This window comes from Oncorhynchus kisutch, linkage group LG1, assembly GCF_002021735.2.
Source record: "Oncorhynchus kisutch isolate 150728-3 linkage group LG1, Okis_V2, whole genome shotgun sequence".
NCBI classification, from domain to species: Eukaryota; Metazoa; Chordata; class Actinopteri; order Salmoniformes; family Salmonidae; genus Oncorhynchus; species Oncorhynchus kisutch.
In genome coordinates, this window is record NC_034174.2 from 27,110,916 (window position 1) to 27,131,761 (window position 20,846).

General features: G+C 42.0%; 1 protein-coding gene across 2 annotated transcripts in view; it reads left to right on the forward strand.

The window, feature by feature from the left end:
• Window positions 1-20,846, forward strand: part of LOC109907438 (membrane-associated guanylate kinase, WW and PDZ domain-containing protein 3) — a 161,853-nt gene that overhangs the window by 110,804 nt on the left and 30,203 nt on the right. For both annotated transcript variants that reach the window (XR_004206147.1, XM_031809156.1), the window contains exons 2-3: window positions 1,545-1,661; window positions 9,076-9,195. Coding sequence is in view for 1 of the 2 variants with exons in the window: in XM_031809156.1 (XP_031665016.1) it covers window positions 1,545-1,661; window positions 9,076-9,195 (237 nt within the window). In the remaining variant the exon portion in view is untranslated. The remainder of the gene's footprint in view (window positions 1-1,544; window positions 1,662-9,075; window positions 9,196-20,846) is intronic.

A 20,846-nucleotide genomic window follows, 5' to 3' on the forward strand; every position in this document is an offset into this window, starting at 1 on the left:
TGTATGGTTGATATTAGAATTAGCCCTTTTAAACGTGAGGACAAATCCTCATGGTATTCGGAACTTGTTTGACTTTTTGTTATGCAGAGTGGATATTCAACTTTTTGCCACCACAGCTCACGCTGGGTTTTGCTTAGTTCAATGTGAATTGGGTCACGGGGGCCCTTATATAAATGTAGAAAATGGGTTGGTTCATAATTTCCAACCAATGCCTATTCGCTTGGGTGTGGCTACTGACTTAGTTAAACTTTACAGGGAAGACAATTTTCTTATTTTAAAAGTTAACATCACATTACATCATTTCGCAAATAGTCTAATCTTTACTCATTCATTTTATACAAGAATTAGATGCAAATCTCATAACTGAGGGACCTGTATGAACAGAGTTAGGATAATGTGGCTGTATTGTCTTTCATAAGGTTACAAACTAAACGGACCGGGTCGTAGTTGGCTTCTCTACCGACTGTTTACACATTCTCCAAAATAGGAGTATTGTTCAATTCTCAAATTCTGGGACTTAGTAGAATTGGGCGGGGGAATCCCTTTGTCTTACTGTGAAACTCTCTCTCAATTGCATGGTCAGGGAGAGTCTCTGTGGTATTTACGACGTGGTTGTAAGGTCGTAAAACTGCCCACCCTCCTCCCCTCCTAACAGGAGAGGGGTAGGGGGGGGGGGTGTTCACATCTCTGCTAGCCAAATCACTGAAAGGGCTAGCGTCATGACAGGGTGAATAATTTTGCAAGCCACTGTAAGTAAGCATTTCACTGTAAGATCTACTTGTTGTATTCGGCGCATGTAAAAATACATACGCTGCATCCCCATTGTATTACCAGCTATATCTACTGTAGGGGGCAGTTCCATTCTGAAAGGATGTATTAGTATTCATAGCCATGCATACAGAGTTGTGTTAAGCAGAGTTTTGTCCGCTCGGCAGAGAGTAGAGAGGAGAGAGAGGGAACATGATGATTACTGAAGCTCAGCGCCAGTCGAGCCATTTCAAAGCCACTTTTCCCCCCACTGTCAGCCAGGGGACTAGGCTCACATCCAAGACACTGAAGATCTGGTCTCTTCCTTCTCTCTCCACTCTTTCTTTTCTTTCTCTTCTTCATCTTTTCCGACTCTCAGCAAACTTTCACCTGCTTTCACAGGATGACTCTCAAGCTCCCGTCTCTCAAACTTTGTGAACTTCCTCTGTTTTTACAAAGTCATTGGGGGGTTGGTTAGGAGATGCTCCTGAGAGTTTTCCGTTAAAACCTCTCACTCAAATTTTTGCATTGAGACTTCACAGTTCCTTTGGAATATAAGCTTTTGGCCTATGCTTGGTTGTCATTGTTGCGGTGAGTGTCTATCATTGTATGCATATTATATAAAACCTTTTTGTTGTCAGTTTTATTGTGTAGATGAGGTGTCTTCACAGGAGTGACGAATGGAAAGGGAAGGCATATTGTTTGACCTATAACCTCTTGTTTGACCTCTAACCTCTTGACACTGTAACTCTAGTACACTGGCCCTGTAATAACACTGTGTGTCTCTGTCTGCTCAGGGAAGGTTCTGAACACAGACCTGCGCCACTACCTAAGCCTGCAGTTCCAGAAGGGCTCGTTGGATCACAAGCTCCAGCAGGTCATCCGAGACAACCTCTACCTGCGCACCATCCCCTGTAAGTCTCCTCAACCTCTGCCCTATGCAGACCATGGTCAAATGTAATGCACTAGAGGGGATAGGGTGACATTTAAGAGGCACCCCTCACAACACCCTGCACACGGACCCCTCACACCACCCCTCACACCACCCCCTAACACCACCCCTAACACCACCCCTCACACCACCCCTGACACAACCCCTCACACCATCCCTCACACCACCCCTCACACCACCCCTCACACCACCCCCTCACACCACCCCCTAACACCACCCCCTAACACCACCCCTAACACCACCTCTCACACCACCCCTCACACGGACCCCTCACACCACCCCTCACACGGACCCCTAACACCACCCCTCACACAGACCCCTCACACCACCCCTCACATGGACCCCTCACACAGACCCCTCACACCACCCCTCACACGGACCCCTTACACCACCCTTCACACCATCCCTTACAACACCCTCCCTCACACCACACCTCACACCACCCCTCACACAACACACTTCACCGAGCCAGGTCTCGCACACACACCTAAAGCTCACCATGACAGCAAAAACTAAGAAATCCTCATAAACCCAGACGTTGCTCCAAATTGTGACTGTGATTGTGGTCTTTTATACGAAAGCTTGTGGTGCAAGATGTGTGTTATTGAAACAATCAATCTGCAAATTACGTTCAATCCTAATTACTTTCAATAATTATTTATTTATTTTATTTCACCTTTATTTAACCAGGTAGGCTAGTTGAGAACAAGTTCTCATTTGCAACTGCTGAATTACTTTCAATGAGAATTACTTTCAATTTGCATTAACTTTAGTCTGCATGACTGTTAGAGCCTTCAGTTAAGAATAGATATAGATGTGCTATCCTCTCCTCAATGGTCATAATAGATGTGTGCTAAGAGTAAGAAAAGAATGCGGTTCTGATAGAAGACAGGATGAACATTCATGGAGAACAGAGACCTTATCTCCAAACGATGTAGTAATTATGTCATTATTAACACACATTATGTGACAACATTTAGAGCATAACATTTACCATTTCATTTTCCCAAAGAAGGACCATCTCTAATAAGAACAGCAACATGTTTGAGCATGCTTCAGGTTTTAGTCACACACAGTCCCCCTGTTCCTCCGGCTATGACAGACAGTTCTGCATGGCACTGTCACAAACACAGCGATAGGCTCCCTGCTCTCCCCCACAGGGCTGGAAGATACTCTGTCTTGTAGAGTGGGGAATTTCAGGCAGAAGTGAGACATTTTTTATGGGAAGTAAGCCACTTACCTCTCGTGTATATTTACATTTTTGGAAAGGAGGAATATTTTTCCCTTCAATCAATCCCTTCTCTCAACCACTTTCGATCATATGTGAGTTGAAGAGTTCTGCCTTCTCTTGGACAGTCAACGTAAGTACAGTGGCTTGCAAAAGTATTCACCCCCCTTGGCATTTTTCTTATTTTGTTGCCTTACAACCTGGAATTAAAATAGATTTTTGTGGGGTTTGTATCATTTGATTTACACAACATGCCTACCACTTTGAAGATGCAAAATATGTTTCATTGTGAAACAAACAAGAAATATATTTTTTTTAAATAAGAAAGCTTGAGCGTGCATAACTATTCACCCCCCTCCAAAGTCAATACTTTGTAGAGCCACCTTTTGCAGCAATTACAGCTGAAAGTCTCTTGGGGTATGTCTCTATAAGCTTGGCACATCTAGACACTGGGATTTTTGCCCATTCTTCAAGGCAAAACTGCTCCAGCTCCTTCAAGTTGGAAGGGTTCCGCTGGTGTACAGCAATCTTTAAGTCATACCACAGATTCTCAATTGGATTGAGGTCTCAGCTTTGACTAGGCCATTTCTAGACATTTACAGTAAATGTTTCCCCTTAAACCACTCAAGTGTTGCTTTAGCAGTATGCTTAGGGTCATTGTCTTGCTGAAAGGTGAACCTCTGTCCCAGTCTCAAATCTCTGGAAGATTGAAACAGGTTTCCCTCAAGAATTTCCATATATTTAGCAACATCCATCATTCCTTCAATTCTGACCAGTTTCCCAGTCCTTGCCGATGAAAAACATCCCCACAGCACGATGGTGTTCATGGGGTGATGAGAGTTTTGGGATTTACGCCAGACATAGCGGTTTCTTTGATGGCCAAAAAGCTACATTTTTGTCTCATCTGACCAAAGTACCTTCTTCCATATGCTTGGAGAGTCTCACATGCCATTATTTTTTTCTTTAAGCAATGCTTTTTTCTGGCCATTCTTCTGTAAAGCCCAGGTCTGTGGAGTGTACAGCTTAAAGTGGTCCTATGGACAGATATTTCAATCTCCGCTGTGGAGGTTTTCAGCTCCTTCAGGGTTATCTTTGGTCTCTTTGTTGTCTCTCTGATTAATGCCCTCCTTGCCTGGTCCTTGATATTTGGTGGGCGGCCCTCTCTTGGCAAGTTTGTTGTGGTGCCATATTCTTAATAATGAATTTAATGGTGCTCTGTGGATGTTCAAAATTTCTGGTCCTTTTTTTAACCCAACCCTGATCTGTACTTCTCCACAACTCATTTCACTTCACCAATTTGGACTATTTAGTGTATGTCCATTACATGTTATCCAAATAAAAATCCATTTAAATTACAGGTTGTAATGCAACAAAATAGGAAACTGTTTCTGACATTCTTGCCTTCCATATCTCTTTCTTTCACTCCCTCTCTACCCCTCTCTCTTTCTCTATTTTACTCTGAATCTTTTTTAATTCAATATGCTGAGATTAATAGAAGTCAGAGATCAACAAGCCTCACTCAAACATGCATTTTATTCATGTCTATACTTCCAGCATCGAGAATACACTGCTACCACACAAACCATCATACCTTTTGTGTTGGTTTATGGGATGGTAGTAAATGTGGTGTGCTCCCATGTCACTGTGCCAATGACCTAGTTCCACAGCTCTAAGTGCTGTTGGTCAGAAACATCTATCTATCTGTCCTTTGCATCTGTGTAGTATACAGTCCTGGAAGGCTACTCTGTCCTTGTGCTTTTGAGAGCTAGCTTTCTATCACTTTGGGATGATAATAAAGATGATGCTCTGTTATAAAACCCAAACATTACCCACTCCCCTTGGCGTGACCATGGCACAGCACTATTATGGGCTCTGTGAGGGCAATGAAAGATGGGACAACCAGGAGGGGAGAGAGAGAGAGTAGGAGAAAGAAAGAGAGAAAGAGTGCTCACAGGACCTTACCGCATGCCATGGTAATCCCTGAGTCTCCTTCATTGGACCTCAGACTGCCTCAGACTGCCTCAGACTGCCTCCACATACTCGAATATAACAAAGGCGCAGCAGGAAGCTCTTAAGAGCTCATAAGGGGACAAAGATGGGAGGCAGTCTCCGAGAGGGAAAAGGGCCCTTGGTCGCACTCAGTCCCAGTACGACTTCCCTTCCCTGAGGAGACACAGCCTCCTGAGCCCCACTCTCAACTGCACTCTCTTTTTCTGCTGGCTTATGTAGACTTGGTGAGAGGGGGGTGCAGTACTGCACCCCACCAGTGTGTGGCATCAGTTAGGCTGTCGAAAGGCAACTGGCTCTGTGCTCTTGGTGACATAATACCATTGAGTTTAGTTTTTGGCATGAATATAGTTCAGTGCCACGCAAAATTATGTTTTATTCTGAGATCTTTATAAGAGACATGCCATGGCCTTGAATTACATGATTTTCCTGAATTTGTGTTTTCACGTAATACCCTACTGGATACAGACGCCAATTCAACGTCTATTCCACGTTGGTTCAATGTAATTTAATTGAAATGACGTGGAAACAACGTTCAGTCAACCAGTGTGTGCCCAGTGGGACAGTTCTTGAATAAGCTGTTTTAAATTCCTGCACACTTATAAAAAATGTATCTTTAACCCATTTTCTCTTCTTCAAAGTAAATGCTATGGCCACAAAAGCACTGAGGCTCCTCATTTTTGCAATACTTTTCCCCCTCTGTATTTGACACACGAATCCCAGTGGCATTTTCAAGTGCCATGTTATATTTCTGGTCCTCTTTTTCTGAGTGAAACCGCCTCTGATGTCCCTGCTGAGGCGTGACTCTTTGTCTGTGTCTGTGGCATCGATGCTAGCCAGGTCTTAAAAAAGTAGGACCGCAGTATATGAAAGGGAGAGATTATGAACGACTTGATGGAGTGCCAATTTGGGTCCAAGGTAGACACATGTTCATGCATTCTCATTATCTCTCTCACACACACACACACACACACATACTGTACAAACACACACACACACAGAAGCACACACACACACATTGCCAAGAGTTACACTGCTGAGGGAGAAGTGCTTGCTTCAGATGAACGTGACCATGTGAATCAAGATTATTATAATAAATAAAAACGAAAACTAATCATGAAAAAACTATTTTATAAACTGATATAAAATAATTAACAAAACAGTTTTAGAAAACAAAAACTATACAGAAACTATTTTATTTGACTGCAAAACTAACTAAAATAAAAACCATCATGAATTATGGTCCCCCTAAACTTTAGGAAAAAATCTAATGGGGTTTTCAAGCTTTTTTTTCTTCAAATGGGGTTTTCAAGTTTTTGAATAGTTTGTAAACGAACCCACAAATGCTGATGCTCCAGATTACATAACTAGTCTAAAGAAGGCCAGTTGTATTGCTTCTTCAATCAGAACAACAGTTTTCAGCTGTGCTAACATAATTACAAAAGAGTTTTCAACTTGAATTAGCTATCACAACATGCCATTGGAACACCGGAGTGATGGTTGCTGATAATGGGCCTCTGTACGCCTATGTAGATATTGCATAAAAAAATATCAGTTTCCAGCTACAATAGTCATTTACAACATTTACAACAATGTCTACACTGTATTTCTGATCAATTTTATGTTATTTTAATGGACAAAAAAATGTGCTTTTCTTTCAAAAAGAAGGACATTTCTAAGTGACCCCAAACTTATGAACGGTAGTGTATATACAGTACCAGTCAAAAGTTTGGACACACCTACTCATTCCAGGGTCTTTATTTTATTTTTTCCTATTTTCTACATTGTAGAATAATAGTGAAGACATCAAAACTATGAAATAACACACATGGAATCATGTAGTAACCAAAAAGAAAATCTAAATATATGTAATATTTGAGATTCTTAACCACCCTTTGCCTTGATGACAGCTTTGCACACTCTTGGCATACTCTCAACCAGCTTCATGAGGTTGTCACCTGGAATAGATTTCAATGAACAGCTGTGCCTTGTTAAAAGTTAAGAAGGAAAGAAATTTCACAAATTAATGCGTTTGAGCCAATCAGTTGTGTTGTGACAAGGTATGGGTGGTATACAGAAGATAGCCCTATTTGGTAAAAGACCAAGTCCTTATTATGGCTAGAACAGCTAAATGTTCATTTTTAAAAAGAAAATGTAACCTTCATTTAACTAGGCGAGTCAGTTATGAACAAATTCTTATTTACAATGACGGCCGACCCCGGCCAAACCCCGGCCAACCTATGTGACTCCCAATCACGGCCGGTTGTGATACAGCCTGGAATTGAACCAGGGTCTGTAGTGACGCCTCTTGCACTGAGATGCAGTGCCTTAGACCACTACACCACTCGGGATGAAACTGGCTCTTGTGAAGACCGCCACAGGAAAGGAAGAACCAGAGTTACCTCTGCTGTAGACGATTAGAGTTAACTGCACCTCAGATTGCAGCCCAAATAAATGCTTTACAGAGTTCAAGTAACAGACACATCTCAACATCAACTGTTCAGAGGAGACTGCGTGAATCAGGCCTTCATGGTTGAATTGCTGCAAAGAAACCACTACTAAAGGACACCAATAAGAAGAGACTTGTTTGGGCAAAGAAACACGAGCAATGGACATTAAACCGGTGGAAACCTGTCCTTTGAGATTTTTGGTCCCAACTTCATGCCTTTGTGAGACGCAGAGTAGGTGAATGGATGATCTCGCATGTGTGGTTCCCACCATGAAGCATGGTGGAGGACATGTGATGGTGTGGGGGGGCTTTGCTGGTGACACTGTCAGTGATTTATTTAGAATTCAAGGCACATTTAACCAGCATGGCTACCACAACATTCTGCAGCGATACGCCATCCCATTGTGTTGGCGCTTAGTGGGTCTGTCATTTGTTTTTCAACAGGACAAAAGGACACCTCCAGGCTGTGTAAGGGCTATTTGACCAAGAAGGAGAGTGATGGAGTGCTGCATCAGATGACCTGGCCTCCACAATCACCTAACCTCAACCCAATTGAGATGGTTTAGGATGAGTTGGACCGCAGAGTGAAGGAAAAGCAGCCAACAAGTGCTCAGCATATGTGGGCTCTCCTTCAAGACTGTTGGAAAAGCATTGCTCATTTGGCTGGTTGGGAGATTGCCAAGAGTGCGCAAAGCTGTCATCAAGACAAAGGATGGCCACTTTGAAGAATCTAAAATCTATTTTGATTTGTTTAAAACTTTTTTGGTTATTAGATGATTCCATATGTGTTATTTCATAGTTTTGATGTCTTCACTATTATTATACAAGGTAGAAAATAGTAAAAATAAAGAAAAAAACCTGTGAATGAGTAGTGGTGTCCAAATTTTTGACTGGTACTGTATATATATATATATATTTTATTAATCATTAAATAGATTGACAACCCTGTTTTGTATACTTTGTAAACTTTCTAATTATATCAAACTCCGTTTTTTCAGTGATGAAGACATGGATTTCTGATGGTTGGGTGGAGTATGCAAAATGGGTCAACTTTGAACACCTCCATCTCCTGAATGTTTTGACATTCAGGTCCAAATAGTAACTGTATCATCACTTCTACCATTAGCAAACATGTATGGAATATTTCATTCAAATTAAAATGGGTGGAGGAGAAAGTGATTAAATTCATATGGAACGTGACTGTGACTGTGTTGGGGGTAAAAAGTTAAAAGTGTGCTCAAAGACTCTCTGCTCCCAAGTAGATACTCAGCACCCTCAAAGCAAAGCACAGTGCATCTTCATGTTTCCCTCAACAAGTTGACAATGGAATAGTTACAGTAGCAGCAATATTGGTGTGACATCTAAATGATGCTGCAGGTGAGATAGAGGCTTGGCATGTAGCGGTGCCCTCAGTAATTGCCTCATGGGGGACATTTTCAGGGACTAAAGCTGGCATAAGAAGACAGAAACAGACATCCTGTTAATGAGAGAATGCTGTGAACCCCCTAATGCTAACATCACACAATCCCCATGTCCTTTTCTTTGATCTATCTGTGATACCAGTGAACACGAAATAGGCCCTCCCTCCATATGTTTCCTACCCTTTACATCAGTGTTCATGGGCTCATTCTATATTCAATTGTTATTGCATTCTCATATGCTCATGTTTGTATTTGTTTGTATGATTAACAGGCACCACGCGGCTGCCCAGAGAAAGGGAGGTACCGGGTGTGGACTACAACTTCATCAGCGTGGGAGACTTCCGTATCCTGGAGGGGAGTGGCCTTCTGCTGGAGAGTGGAACCTACGATGGTGAGGATTCACTAAAGAAGAGTTCAATAATGGATTAATAAACTTAGTAGTCAGTTGTTGAATTAATTACAGCTGCCAAGAGTGAATTGTATTGGCCAAGGCTAAATAGATTTATCAGGCAAACATTATTAAGAGGCTTGTTAGAACTGAAACCTTCGATCACAAGGAGGCGAGGATACTCAAGAGCCCTTGGGCTGCTCTATCCATTAAGAACTCCTTTAATCTATAGAGCGGCAATGTGCTGATAGGCTGCCCCACCTGATCTCCAACCTCAGAAGATCCTCTGTAGATGTTTTAACCTGCTGAACTGTGTCTGGACAGCTGACTCCACTACTACTACTCCACTACTACTAGGAGAAGCTATCTATGGTTTATTCATGTATTTATGGCCCTCTCTACCTATGAGGTCGCATGCTTCCAAAAACTACTGGCAGCTACCAGATGTCTTTATATGGCCTGCCGTCCTTGCGGTATCCTCTCCGACAAAAGAGGTGTCCTCTTTATAAAGGAAAATCTGTTTAGTTTGTGCCTTGGTGATGACACGCTGAACTTGGCTGTTGTGTGAACTCCTGTATGTAAACATAGCAAATGTTGTTATAGCAGCAGATGACAGTTCATACATAGTAAAATACATATATATTTTATTTGCAGTGTTGACACAAGAATGTCTGTTTATGGGTTTTCCTGCTATTGTATGTAGTCACTCACAGTTGAATGAGTTGAATCAGTTTTACAGTTTTACTTTTTAATAGCACTTCAATGGCACATTAAGTACTCACCCTGCATTATGGGGTTGAATAGTCTCAGAGTATTTATGTCATGAAGAATTGGAGCCGAGGATTTTTCTCACATTGTCCGATGATTATGGCAATAGCATGATCATCTCTTCTCTTTAAGCTCAGTCTTTCATACACCAAATCCTAGCTGCCTGCTGTGAAATCAGAATGGAATGGACTCAGGCTTTGAATGTTAGAGGAGCACCTCTGGTCTAGTGATTGGCCCATATCACATATCCTTCTCTCCAGTGTCTTTTATCTGAAGTAAGAGTCTTACCAACCAGACGCACAGGGTCTCTGAAGGAGCTTGGCACTGGCAGGTCCTGACTGGTGACAGTTTCAAGTCAACTCAAAACCCAATAATGTACAAAAAAGTCAAATAAGAAATTTGAAATACACAATAAAGTAAGTAAGTATAGTATATACAGGAAATATACAGTTCCAATACCATATTTGCAATGTGCAGTGATACTGGAGTGATGGAGGTAGATGCAGTTCATTTGGAAAGTATTCAGGCTTTTTCCACAATTTGTTATGTTACAGCCCTATTCTAAAATTGAATAAATATTTGTTTTATCCATCAATCTATACACAATACCCCATAATGACAATGCAACAAGGTTTTTAGAACTGTTTGCAAATGTATTAAACATTTAAAACAGAAATACCTTATTTACATAAGTATTCAGACCCTTTGATATGAGACATTAAGTTGAGCTCAGGTGCACCCTGTTTCCATTGATCATCCTTGAGCTGTTTCTACAACTTAATTGGAGTCCACATGTGGTCAATTCAATTGATTGCACATTGCACAAAAAATTGTTCGTAGAGCTCCGAGACAGGATTGTGTTGAGGCACAGATCTGGGGAAGGGTATCAAAAATTATCTGCAGCATTGACGGTCCCCAAGAACACAGTTGCCTCCATCATTCTTAAATGGAAGAAGTTTGGAACTACCAAGGCTCTTCCTAGAGCTGACCAACCTGAGCAATCGGGGGAGAAGGGCCTCGGTCAGGGAGGTGACCAAGAACATGATGGGCACTCTTACAGAGCTCCAGAGTTCCTCTGTGGAGATGGGAGAACCTTCCAGAAGGACAACCACATCTGCAGCACTCCACCAATCAGGCCTTTATGATAGAGCCAGACAGAAGTCATTCCTCAGTAAAAGGCACATGACAGCCTGCTTGGAATTTGCCAAAAGGCACTTAAAGGACTCTCAGACAATGAGAAACAACATTCTCTGGTCTGATGAAACCAAGATTGAACTCTTTGGCCTGAATGCCAAGCGTCACATCTGGAGGAAACCTGGCACCATCCCTAAGGTGAAGCCTGGTGGTGGCAGCATATGTTTTTCAGTGGCTGGGACTGGAAGACACGTCAGGGTCGAGGGAGAGATGAATGGAGCAAGGTACAGAGAGACCCTTGTTGAGAACATGCTCCAGAGCGCTCAGGACCTCAGACTGGGGAGAAGTTTCACCTTCTAACAGGATAACGACCCTAAGTACACAGGTAAGACAATCCAGTAGTGGCTTCGGGACAAGTCTCTGAATGTCCTTGAGTGGCCCAGCCAATGCCCGAACAGGAACCCTATCGAACATCTCTTGAGAGACCTGAAAATAGCTGTGCTGTGACGCTCCCCACCAAACCTGACAAACCTTGAGAGGATCTGCAGAGAAGAATGGAAGAAACTCCCCAAATACAGTTGTGCATTCTTCAAGGCAAAACTGCTCCAGCTCCTTCAAGTTGGATGGGTTCCGCTGGTGTACAGCAATATTTAAGTCATACCACAGATTCTCAATTGGATTGAGGTCTGGGCTTTTACTAGGCCATTCCAAGACATTTAAATGTTTCCCCTTAAACCACTCAAGTGTTGCTTTAGCAGTATGCTTAGGGTCATTGTCCTGCTGGAAGGTGAACCTCCATCCCAGTCTCAAATCTCTGGAAGACTGAAACAGGTTTCCCTCAAGAATTTCCCTGTATTTAGCTCCAGCCATCATTCCTTCAATTCTGACCAGTTTCCCAGTCACTGCTGATGGAAAAACATCCCCACAGCATGATGCTGCCACCACCATCCTTCACTGTGGGGATGAGGTTCTCGGGGTGATGAGACGTGTTGGGTTTGCGCCAGACATAATGTTTTCCTTGATGGTCAAAAAGCTCATTTTAAACTCATCTGACCAGAGTACCGTCTTCCATATGTTTGGAGAGTCTCCCACATGGCTTTTGGCAACCAACAAAAATATTTGCTTATTTGTTTATTTAAAAAAAACATTTATTTAACCTTTATTTAACCAGGTAGGCCAGTTGAGAACAAGTTCTCATTTACAACTGCGACCTGGCCAAGATAAAGCAAATCAGTCCGACACAAACAACAACATGGAATAAACAAACATACAGTAAATAACACAATACAAAGTGTATATAGAGTGTGTGCAAATAAGGTAAGATAAGGGCGGTAAGGCAATAAATAGGCTGTAGTGGCAAAATAATTACAGTTTAGCAATTTAACACTGGAGTGATAGATGTTCAGAAGATGAATGTGCAAGTAGAGATACTGGGCTGCAAAGGAGCAACAAAATAAATAACTATATGGGGATGAGGTAGTTGGATGGGCTATTTACAGGTGCAGTCTGTGAGCTGCACTGACAGCTGGTGCTTAAAGTTAGTGAGGGAGATAAGAGTCTCCAGCTTCAGTGATTTTTGCAATTTGTTCCAGTCATTGGCAGCAGAGAACTGGAAGGAAAGGCGGCCAAATTAGGAATTGGCTTTGGGGGTGACCAGTGAAATATACCTGCTGGAGCGCGTGCTATGGGTGGGTGCTGCTATGGTGACCAGTGAGCTGAGATAACGCGGGGCTTACCTAGGAAAGACTTGTAGATGACCTGGAGCCAGTGGGTTTGGCGACGAATATGAAGCGAGGGCCAGCCAACGAGAGCATACAGGTCACAGTGGTGGGTAGTATATGGGGCTTTGGTGAATAAAAGGATGGCACTGTGATAGACTGCATCCAATTTGCTGAGTAGAGTGTTGGAGGCTATTTTGTAAATGACATTGCCAAAGTCAAGGATCGGTAGGATAGTCAGTTTTACGAGGATATGTTTGGCAGCATGAGTGAAGGATGCTTTGTTGCTAAATAGGAAGCCAATTCTATATTTAATTTTGGATTGGCGATGCTTAATGTGAGTCTGGAAGTAAAGTTTACAATCTAACCAGACACCTAGGTATTTGTAGTTGTCCACATATTCTAAGTCAGAACCGTCCAAGCAGGTGCAAGCAGCGATCGGTTGAAGAGCATCCATTTAGTTTTACTTGCATTTAAGAGCAGTTGGAGGCCACGGAGGAAAAGTTGTATGGCATTGAAGCTCGTCTGGAGGTTAGTTAACTTGGCTTTTGAAGACGTTAGAAAGGAAGGGTAGGATAGATATAGGTCTGTAACAGTTTGGGTCTAGAGTGTCTCCCCCTTTGAAGAGGGGGATGACTCTGGCAGCTTTCCACTCTTTTGAGATCTCAGACGATACGAAAGAGAGGTTGAACAGGCTAGTAATAGGGGGTTGCAACAATTGCGGCAGATAATTTTAATAAGAGAGGGTCCAGATTGTAGGGGTCCAGATTTTGCAGCTCTTTCAGAACATTGGCTATCTGGATTTGGGTGAAGGAGAAATGGGAGAGGCTTGGGCAAGTTGCTGTGGGGGGTGCATGGCTGTTGACCGGGATAGGGGTAGCCAGGTGGAGAACAAGGCCAGCCGTAGAAAAATGTTTATTGAAATTCTCAATTATTGTGGATTTATCGGTGGTGACAGTATTTCCTAGCCTCAGTGCAGTGGTCAGCTGGGAGGAGGTGCTCTTGTTCTCCATGGACTTTACAGTGTCCCAGAACCTTTTGGAGTTTGTGCTACAGGATGCAAATTTCCATTTGAAAAGGCTAGCCTTTGCTTTCCTAACTGCCTGTCTATATTGGTTCCTAACTTCCCTGAAAAGTTGCATATCGTGGGAGCATTTCGATGCTAATGCAGTACGCCACAGGATGTTTTTGTGCTGGTCAAGGGCAGTCAGGTCTGGATTGAAGCAAGGGCTATATCTGTTCCTGGTTCTAATTTTTTGAATGGGGCATGCTTATTTAGGATGGTGAGGAAAGCACTTTTAAAGAATAACCAGGCATCCTCTACTGACGGAATGTCAATATTCTTCCAGGATACCCGGGCCAGGTTGATTAGAAAGGGCTGCTTAAAACGCTGAAGTGTTTTAGGGAGCGTTTGACAGTGATGAGGGGTGGTCGTTTTACTGCAGACCCATTACGGATGCAGGCAATGAGGCAGTGATCGCTGACATCTTGGTTGAAGACAGCAGAGGTGTATTGGGAAGGCAGGTTGGTTAGGAATATCTATGAGGGTGCCCGTGTTTACGGATTTGGGGTTGTACCTGGTAGGTTCATTGATAATTTGTGTGAGATTGAGGGCATCTATCTTAGATTGTAGGAAGGCCCTGGTGTTAAGCATGTCCCAGTTTAGGTCACCTAACAGTATGAGCTCTGATGATAGATGGGGGGCAATCATTCCACATATGGTGTCCAGGGCACAACTGGGGTGAGAAGGTGGGTTTTTAAAATGTAGAAGCTGAATTTTTTTGTCCACAGACCTGGATAGTATGACAGAACTCTGCAGGCTAACTCCGCCCCCTTTGGCAGTTCTTTAAGCAACAGCTTTTTTCTGGCCACTTTTCCATAATGCCCAGCTCCCTGCAGTGTGCGGCTTAAAATGGTCCTATCGACAGATACTCCAATCTCCACTGTGGAGGTTTGCAGCTCCTTCTGGGTTATCTTTGGTCTCTTTGCTGCCTCTCTGATTAATGCCCTCCTTGCCTGGTCTGAGTTTTGGTGGGCGACCCTCTCTTGGCAGGTTTGTTGTGGTGCCATATTCTTTCCATGTTTTAATAATGGATTTAATGGTGCTCTGTGGGATGTTCATAGTTTCTGATATTTTTTTTAACCCAACCCTGATCTGTACTTCTCCACAACTTTGTCCCTGATCTGTTTGGAGAGCACCTTGATCTTCATGGTGCTGCTTGCTTGGTGGTGCCCCTTGCTTAGTGGTGTTGCAGACTCTGGGGCCTTTCAGAACTGGTGTATATATACTGAGATCATGTGACAGATCATGTGACACTTAGATTGCACACAGGTGGACTTTATTTAACTAATTATGTGACTTCTGAAGGTGATTGGTTGCACCAGATCTTATTTAGGGGCTTCATAGCAAAGGGCGTGAACACATATGCACGCACCACTTTTCCGTTTTATATTTTTATAATTTTTTTTAACAATCCATTTTTAAAATTTCACTTCACCAATTTGGACTCTTTTGTGTAGGTCCATTACATGAAATCCAACTGAAAATCAGTTTAAATTACAGATTGTAATGCCACAAAATAGAAAAATGCCAAGGGGGATGAATACTTTTGCAAGGCACTGTATATCCCCCATAGTTAAGGAGGGGCTTTGTCACACAGACTCACCCAGTGCAATGCCAGACCTGCCCGCCCAGTGAGCTGAGGCCTCTTCCTTCTCCCAGGCGGTGCTGCTGGGATGCAGTTCGTGCCAGGGTGGCCCACAGGGTCCCAGGTTTCATGCCAAGCAGACACAGCCATCTGTGCCAGGCTCTGAGAGGGAGTCCGTCTGGGCTCAGCCCTCACTCTGGCGCTGCTCTTCTGTGTGGTTCAGGTCGGGTCAGGCAGCACAGCACAGGGACAGCTGCCCAGAAATTAACAAAGCACATGGTTTGGGGCTGCTGACATAACTGTTACCAGGAAATGGGAGAGTCTGTCTAATTCAAATTCTTGTCAAATGTTCTTGGGCCAGGGAATCCCACTGTGTTCATGATTCTGATTCCTATGAGAACTGTGAGTACATACAGTATGAGTGTACATATGAAATTATACAGTATGAGTGTACATATTATATTATACAGTAAGGTGACTCATCAACCTCTTGGCATTTGCCATGTTTAAGTAATGTCAAACAAGCCACCCCTATGCTTGTCAGTTTGAGGCCTCCCTGTAGTTTAAAATAACAAATTATAGCAGAAATCTCCTGGGCGCTTTCACACTCCTTCACATTTATGACACACATTTACCCAGAGATATGTTTTTGTAAGTAATTCATCAACGTGCTACAGCATCTGACTGATGAATGGCAGGGACAGGCAGCGATTAGCGAGCGGCCCCCAATCTCTCCCTGCTATCTCTGTTCCACCGGTGTTAATGAAACCATCTCTGAAAAATGCAGATGAGTGTCATTTGGAGAACGGTGGTGAGTTTTGAGCCCATAGCGCGACACATGACAATTGGAGGGAGATGCTTTGATCCACTTTACCATACTGTAGCTACTATCATTCTGAGTGTTAGGGGCCCTTGACTGACAGAGATGGGGGTTTTGAAAGTCACAGCTGAACAAGTATTGTTTGGTCATTGAAATGGAAGGATTTTCCACCAAGCATTGTGTTGTGTTTGCTGCACTTGCTTTTTTCCCCCACTTTGTTACCTTATAGAGAGATAATAAAGCTGTGTTTTGAGTTTGTGCATATCTTCTATAATAGACATACCTGCAATGTTTACATTTTAATAGGTGGAGAGATAGATAAAAATGTTTATAAGATGAAAATAAGCACAGTTCAAGTGAAAAGGAGATACATTTTACAGAGGGTAATTATTTTGCTGAAAACCCTATTTCCCAGTGGCATCTTTTCCCGGTTCCTTAATTAAGCTGCTTATGAATTATGTTTCCACTGAATAGGCTCTGTGTAATTGTTACTTTTTGTAAAGCAATGTAAGTATTTGACCTTAAAATGTAATATTGCCTAAATATAATTCCATATTACTCCCATGAACATATTCACATGTTTAGCAAACAAATACATGTAAAATATTGTCGGCTTCTCAAATCAGTGTGCACATAAAAAATATCTAAAAAATATCTTAATGAATGTTGAATAATTACATTTTCTGTGCATTCATTTTTATACACAGTGTTCAACAGCTAGTCAGAGATTGATCATCCCATGAGCTAAATGAGTAGATTACGCTCTATTATCTTCACAAAATATTTATAGGCAGTGTCACAAGGTTTTTCTTCATCAGGAGAAAAAACTCTCATAGATAGTTCATTGCTATATTCAATGATCAGTGCAATTCGTTGCTGAAAAAATCCCGAGTGGGGAGACAGGCTTCTGACAAACATTTGTGGCAAATCTTTGGCCCAATTTGACGCAAATTTACAGCAAGATCATATTTTCACATGCAAATGAGTTTTGTGGCAAACTCTTGCGGCAAATTTGCATAGACTTGCAAACTTCTGGTAAGCAATTCTGAGAAACTTGTGGTGAACATTCTACTGATTGCTAAAAAAAATGCTGCAAACTCATTATGAATATGGATATTAAATCAGGATTTTGGCAACATTGTGTATAAACAATATTGAAATGTTGTATCTACATAAACCAAATCACATATAACATTAAAATAACTTGCTTCTCACAGAGTAAACTAAACATACAAAACATTTCTAAATACACTAAACAACATGTATTCAATGCCTTAACAGATCAAAACAAATCCAATACAACTTGAAATCATCAGGATTCTAATGAAGAAAAGAGCAAAGACGGGATATTTCCCAAATAAATTGTTTATTTAATATTTTTATGTAGCTACAACATTTAGATGAAATGTGAACACTACACCAAAAAAATGCTGGGTTATTTGGTAACCCAACGCTGGGTAAATATTGGACAGAACACACACTGGGTTATTTTGACCCAGCCAGTTGGGTTGTTGGGATTACCCAAATTTGGGATTACCCAGTCTTTGGTCTAGTTTTACCCTTAACACTCAAATGCGCCATTCACTTTCATGCTGGTTTGACCCAGAAGCTGGGTATTTTTTATGTAATTAGGTTATTTTCAGGAGGCGTGGCTTATTTTCAGGGGCGTAGCTTACATATAGTTATTTTCTGGCCACCCGTGAGAGTAAATGTTATTCCTGTTCATCGTATTAAAGGACAACTCCGCCACTTTTCAACCTCATTCATTATCTCCAGCACCATACCAATGTCGACATATGTGAAAACAGCGTGTTTCTATGATCTGTGGTTAAAAATATAAGAATAAAGTGCTTCTCTGTGACATCACAGGGTAGGATTAAAAGTAAGAAAAACTGTGATTTTCAAAACCTGCAATGAGTTTCAAGGCAGAAATTTTTGAGGCATAAATGTTTTACTTTATATATTTTTCTACAAAATGTGGAAAAGTGCCTTTTTCACATACAGTACTAGTCAAAAGTTTGGACACACCTACTCATTCAAGGGTTTTTCTTTATTTTGACTATTTTCTACATTTTAGAATAATAGTGAAGGCATCAACTATGAAATAACACATATGGAATCATGGAGTAAATTGTTAAACAAATTAAAATATATTTTAGATTTTAGATTCTTCAAAGTAGCCACCCTTTGCCTTTATGACAGCTTTGCACACTCTTGGCATTCTCTCAACCAGCTAAATGAGGAATGCTTTTCCAACAGTCTTGAAGGAGTTCCCACATATGCTGAGCACTTGTTGGCTGCTTTTCCTTCCCTCTGCGGTCGAAACTCATCCCAAACCATCTCAATTGGGTTGAGGTCGGGTGATTGTGGAGGCCAGGTCATCTGATGCAACACTCCATCACTCTCCTTCTTGGTCAAATAGCCTTCACACAGCCTGGAGGTGTGTTGGGTCATTGTCCTCTTGAAAAGCAAATGATAGTCCCACTAAGCGCAAACCAAATAGGATGGCATATCGCTGCAGAATGCTGTGGTAGCCATGCTGGTTAAGTGTGCCATGAATTCTAAATAAATCACAGTGGGAAACACACATGTGGAGATCATCCGTTCATCTACTCTGCGTCTCACAAAGGCACGGCGTTTGGAACCAAAAACCTCTCATTTGGACTCTAGACCAAAGGACAAATTTACACGGATCTAATGTCCATTGCTCATGTTTCTTTGCCCAAACAAGTCTCTTCTTCTTATTGGTGTCCTTTATTAGTGGTTTCTTCACAGCAATTCACCATGAAGGCCTGATTTTACGCAGTCTCCTCTGAACAGTTGATGTTGAGATGTGTCTGTTACTTGAACTCTGTGAAGCATCTATTTGGGCTGCAATGTCTGAGGCTGGTAACTCTAATGGACTTATCCTCTGCAGCAGAGGTAACTCTGGGTCTTCCTTTCCTGTGGCGGTCCACATGAGAGACAGTTTCATCATAGCGCTTGATGGTTTTTGCGACTGCACTTGAACAAACTTTCAAAGTTCTTGAAATGTTCTGCATTTACTGACCTTCATGTCTTAAAGTAATGATGGACTGTCATTTCTCTTTGCATATTCTTGCCATAACATAGACTTGGTATTTTACCAAATAGGGCTATTTTCTGTATATCAACCCTACCTTGTCACAACACAGCTGATTGGCTCAAACACAATAAGAAGGAAAGAAATTCCACAAATTAACTTTTAGCAAGGCACACCTATTAATTTAAATGGATTCCAGGTGACTATCTCGTGAAGCTGGTTGAGAAAATGCCAAAAGTGTGCTAAGCTGTCATCAAGGCAAAGGATGGCTACTTTGAAGAATTTCAAATATAACATATATTCTGATTTGTTTAACACTTTAGTTGGTTACTACATTATTCCATATGTGTTATTTCATAGTTTTGATGTCTTCACTATTATTCTACAATGTAGAAAATAGCAAAAATATAGAAAAACCCTTGAATGAGTAGGTGTGTCTAAACTTTTGACTGGTGCTAGTACTGTGTTTCTACATACAGTGCCTTGCGAAAGTATTCGGCCCCCTTGAACTTTGCGACCTTTTGCCACATTTCAGGCTTCAAACATAAAGATATAAAACTGTATTTTTTTGTGAAGAATCAACAACAAGTGGGACACAATCATGAAGTGGAACGACATTTATTGGATATTTCAAACTTTTTTAACAACTCAAAAACTGAAAAATTGGGCGTGCAAAATTATTCAGCCCCTTTACTTTCAGTGCAGCAAACTCTCTCCAGAAGTTCAGTGAGGATCTCTGAATGATCCAATGTTGACCTAAATGACTAATGATGATAAATACAATCCACCTGTGTGTAATCAAGTCTCCGTATAAATGCACCTGCACTGTGATAGTCTCAGAGTTCTTCATGCCCCTGATAACTCCTTTGTCCCACCTCCCACACATGCGGTGACCTCACCCATTACTACCAGCATGTCCAGAGATACAACCTCTCTCATCATCACCCAGTGCCTGGGCTTACCTCCGCTGTACCCGCACCCCACCATACCCCTGTCTGCGCATTATGCCCTGAATATATTCTACCATGCCCAGAAACCTGCTCCTCTTATTCTCTGTCCCCAACGCTCTAGGCGACCAGTTTTGATAGCCTTTAGCCGCACCCTCATACTACTCCTTCTCTGTTCCGCGGGTGATGTGGAGGTAAACCCAGGCCCTGCATGTCCCCAGGCACCCTCATTTGTTGACTTCTGTGATCGAAAAAGCCTTGGTTTCATGCATGTCAACATCAGAAGCCTCCTCCCTAAGTTTGTTTTACTCACTGCTTTAGCACACTCTGCTAACCCTGATGTCCTTGCTGTGTCTGAATCCTGGCTCAGGAAGGCCACCAAAAATTCAGAGATTTCCATACCCAACTATAACATCTTCCGTCAAGATAGAACTGCCAAAGGGGGAGGAGTTGCAGTTTACTGCAGAGATAGCCTGCAAAGTAATGTCATACTTTCCAGGTCCATACCCAAACAGTTCGAACTACTAATTTTGAAAATTACTCTCTCCAGAAATAAGT